General features: G+C 38.2%; 1 protein-coding gene across 1 annotated transcript; it reads right to left on the reverse strand.

Annotated features, from left to right (window-relative positions):
- LOC142152196 (tubulin alpha-1C chain-like) lies at window positions 1-4573 on the reverse strand. The gene is made up of 4 exons (XM_075208557.1): window positions 4469-4573; window positions 3305-3524; window positions 2589-2737; window positions 1-1191 (listed from the first exon to the last, which is right to left on the reverse strand). Exons 1-4 carry the CDS (start codon window positions 4469-4471, stop codon window positions 217-219), a joined length of 1347 nt encoding a protein of 448 aa, XP_075064658.1. The 5' UTR covers window positions 4472-4573; the 3' UTR covers window positions 1-216.
- Window positions 4574-4889: the final 316 nt, after the last annotated feature.

Consider the following 4889-nt stretch of genomic DNA (forward strand, 5'->3'; position numbering starts at 1 on the left):
TCAAGATACTATTTTTTTTATTAGCAACATCCATAAACATTAGAATTGCATAGAATAAGCAGGCAACAGTTTTCAATCCTTTGTTAAATATTACATTTTTCTTTTAAATACTGAACATACTTGTCCAATCTCATAATAACTAGCCTACACTTGCAATATAGATCTCCATCCACTGTCTTACAGGTTTTCTGGACACTTTAAAGGTCAAATTACACTTTAGTATTCATCGTCTTCATCTGCACCATCATTAGAGTCTGTCCCTACCTCTTCATAATCCTTTTCCAGAGCAGCCATATCCTCTCTTGCTTCTGAGAACTCTCCTTCCTCCATCCCCTCCCCCACATACCAATGTACAAAAGCTCTCTTGGAATACATTAGGTCAAATTTATGGTCTAGTCTGGCCCAGGCCTCTGCAATAGCTGTAGTATTACTCAGCATACAGACAGCACGTTGAACTTTGGCCAAGTCCCCTCCTGGGACCACAGTGGGGGGCTGGTAGTTAATTCCCACCTTAAAACCAGTAGGACACCAGTCAACAAACTGGATGGACTTCCTAGTTTTAATTGCGGCTATTGCAGCATTGACATCTTTGGGCACCACATCTCCCCTATACAACAGACAGCAAGCCATGTATTTACCACGTCGAGGGTCACATTTCACCATCTGATTAGAATATTCAAAGCAAGCATTCGTGATCTCCGGCACCGAGAGCTGCTCATGGTATGCTTTCTCTGCGGATATTATGGGTGAATAGGTGACCAGTGGGAAATGAATTCTAGGGTAAGGCACCAAATTAGTTTGGAACTCTGTTAAGTCAACATTCAAAGCACCATCAAACCTCAAAGAGGCTGTAATTGAAGAAACTATTTGGCCTATTAGTCTGTTCAAGTTGGTATAAGAAGGACGCTCAATGTCCAGGTTCCGGTTGCAGATATCATAGATTGCCTCATTGTCTACCATGAAGGCGCAGTCTGAATGTTCCAAAGTTGTGTGGGTTGTCAGAATAGAGTTGTATGGTTCTACCACTGCAGTAGAAATCTGTGGTGCAGGGTAAACGGAGAACTCGAGCTTCGACTTCTTTCCATAATCAACAGATAGACGTTCCATCAACAAGGAAGTGAAACCAGAGCCAGTGCCTCCTCCAAAACTGTGAAAGATCAGAAACCCTTGTAGGCCACTGCACTGGTCAGACTGAAAGCACAACATAGGAACATAATGTTATTGGAATTATAAACAAAACATTTTATGTTCAGTCTTCACTTTATGTAGACAAAAAGGGAGATTGTTGAACAGTATCTAGACAAGTGCCATTGACAAGGTTTATAGACAATAACTCATGGCTGGACACATTCTGGCCAGTGTTTATCAAGTGATACTTTGTCTCCAATTAAGAGCAGTACCCTTTCTGTTTTCACTGGAAGCAGACTATTAAAACAGAACGTCAACTGCAACAGCTGGAGAACACAACATTAATGCAGAGTTATTTCTGCAGCCACAGGTATGCTTTTGCACCATAGCCATTGTTTTTGCACACTGGCTGCAGTAATAGCACTGTAATTAGTAGAAATGCTGTGCCTCTGAACAAACCCCTAACCCCAAAAGTGTTAGGCAATGCAGGAGTGAATATTTAGGCAAAAAACATAGAAACTACCCTATTTTGTATGGCCCCATTTATTCCCCCCCCCCCACAGTCTAACCTTTCCCTCTAGTAGAAACCCAAAAGCAACAAGAATAAGCAGCACCCTAAAAATAGTTTTCTAAATGGGATTTTCTATTTTTTGAGCAATTGCCTGGACAGTTATTATACGAAAGCACCAGACCAGTCCTTCCCTACTGGTATAACTATGCTGACTGAATTTACTTAGTTGTAACTATTGTACTGGAGTAGCAATACAAAGCCAGTGACAAAATGTTAACAGTTAGCCGTCACCCCTATAATATTATACACCAAAGGTAACAAGTTCAGAATAAACCCAAGTGACAGGCACACCCACTACCATAAACACCTTTTAAGCAATAAACCAAAGCAGGAAAAAAAATAAATGAAATACTAAACTTAAAGTTAACGTGTGCAAGAAATTACCTTTGCCACACAAACCCTGCAGAGAAAAATTAGACGACCACATTCCTCCGCCACCAAGGTCATTTACAGTGGGGTGTGGAAAGTTTTAGTCTAATTTTGTAGACATAAAATACTGTGACAAACAAGAGATTTTGAGATACAACACATGCACCCAATTGTAGACTCTTAGGGGTATATTTACTAAACTGCGGATTTGAAAGAGTGGAGATGTTGCTCATAGCAACCTACCCGATTCTAGCTGTCATTTTGTAGAATGTACTAAATAAATAACTACAATCCGATTAGTTGCTATAGGCAATATCTATATTTATTCAAACCTGCAGTTTAGTTAATATACCCCATGAACTTTTTTGGGGAATATGTAAAAGGCGGCTAGTTATGCAGTCCGACAGCCAAGTGCTGGATCTTCTGTCTCTCCAGCTAATGTAGAACAAAAAGTTGCCTAAGATTGCAGTAGAGTCATTTCGGGCCTGTAGGCAGTAAAAACATTTACAGAATGACTTACCATTTTACGTAATCTGTCTATAACACCATCGACTATCTCCTTTCCAATGGTGTAGTGACCTCGGGCGTAGTTATTTGCTGCATCTTCCTTGCCAGTAATGAGCTGTTCTGGGTGAAACAGTGTACGGTACACACCAGTTCTTATCTCATCTAAGACAGGTAAGGGAAATTATAAAATTAAAATATTTGGTTTTAATATACATTTCTAGATCACTTCCTGTTTGTTAAGGAAATGGAACTTACAAGTCTGTACATTTCTCAAAAGCTAAATATTTTATCATTTTAGAGCTGCTGAGAGGAACCAAAGACCACAGTTAAAGTGCATTGTGGCCCTGTCACCTGCAGCCCTGCCACTTGATACACCTTACAGGTAGCAGATTGCAAAGGTTCAATTGTCCAGGCACTTTGTACTCTCTCCCAGGACCTCTGCAAATGGGGTGCTCTTCCATATATTGAAATTAGAATATAGTTTCTCTTCAGTTGAGAAGTTTGTATAAAAAATGCATTTACTAATAAAACACTAAATGCAAGGCAAAGATTTCACCATAACACAAGTAGATCATACGGGTTATTTTCATAGATAAATATACTTCTGTAGATAAAGCAAACTGCTGCTTGGTTCAGTAAACCGATCAAGATGAATGTCAACCTGCCCAGAACAGTTGTCCTGGAAATTTTCAAATTCTGGCAAAAAAAAAAAAAAGTTTGTAAACTTACCAATAACAGTTGGCTCCAGGTCAACCATTACTGCCCGTGGCACATGTTTGCCTGCACCAGTTTCACTGAAGAAGGTTCCAAAGGATGAATCCACTAATTTTGCCTTGTCAGGCGCAACAACACCATCTGGTTGGAGTCCATGCTCTAGACAGTACAGCTCCCAGCAGGCATTGCCCATCTGCACTCCTGCTTGGCCAATATGTATAGATAGACACTCCCTCTATTAAATTAAGACATGTTATTGTATTAAGCAGCAGCAGTAACTCCCACATGAACATTAAAACCATGGGTACCCCCAGGGATTGGACTATCAATTGTGATATGGCAGATTCTCAAACCCATAAAAGGGTTCCTCTCCAGATCTTCAAACTTGATATACCTTTGCAGGTATCTGTGCTGAAATAAACTGCAGCAAAACATCAATTAACTTCAGCACAGGAAACTGCAAAGCACAAGTGGAAGAATCAGTTACTTTTACTTTGAAGTCACATTAAAGAATTCCACCATCTCAAAATACCCCTCTGCCAGAAACAACAACATCAGTTGTCCCCACTATAAGCAAGTCTGCAATGTACATGCAGTTAGAATGATTGTTTGGCAAGACCATGCTGTCAGTCCACATGGTCAATATTTAAATGCATCTTTAAAGCATTTAAGAAAATAAAAATACTTGAATACTTAGGAGGATATTAATCTGAAACAGAATTTATATAATATATATATATATATATATATATATATATATATATATATATATATATATATATATACACATATACATACATACATACATACATACATACATACATACACACACACACACACACACACACACACACACACACACACAATGACTATCAGTTTATCCAAAAAGATTAAACTTTTTTTTTTTTTTTTGCAAAAGAAATTGGCATAATTGCAAGTCATTCACATTTTAAAATTGAGAGATACATGCAACTTAGAGGAAAACCATTAACTTTACAGTTACGCTGAGTCTTGGGTGGGGAGGAAGGAGAAAAAAAAAAAAAAAAAAATGGAGTTCAGTTTTAGTTCAGCCACATGTGCAAAATTAAGTCCTCTAGAAACAAATTCAGATTGCCATACATTCTACTACATAAAAAGACAGCTCTTACAAATGAACATTTCAAGTACTTCAACACTCACCATTTTTGTTTCACCTTCTACGTAGCCTGCTGCAAACAAAATGAAGAAGACTGCCGAATGCCTGATCTAAACTGAAACTATCAGCACTTATGCAAATTAAACAATCCCAGCTGTGGGAGGTCTCAGACTCTTAAAGTGGAACTAACCACCCAACGTTAATACGCTTCTTTATAAAACTCAGTGAGGAACGTTTATAAAACAACCTTAGCTGCAGAAATGATGTCTGCTCTGATATATCAGGGAAATCTTTAAATGTTAGTGTAACATTTTTTAAAATAACACAATAGGCAAGACAAGTGCTTCAATTCTACCTTGGGAGCAGGTAGTAATTTTAAATTAAATTTCTGATTAAAATCCCAGTGCAAAAAAGCCAAAGTTACATTATAAATAAAATGCAGGACAGTCATGCTCACTTTTTATA

The sequence above is a fragment of the Mixophyes fleayi genome, chromosome 4 (assembly GCF_038048845.1).
Source record: "Mixophyes fleayi isolate aMixFle1 chromosome 4, aMixFle1.hap1, whole genome shotgun sequence".
Classification (NCBI taxonomy): domain Eukaryota; kingdom Metazoa; phylum Chordata; class Amphibia; order Anura; family Limnodynastidae; genus Mixophyes; species Mixophyes fleayi.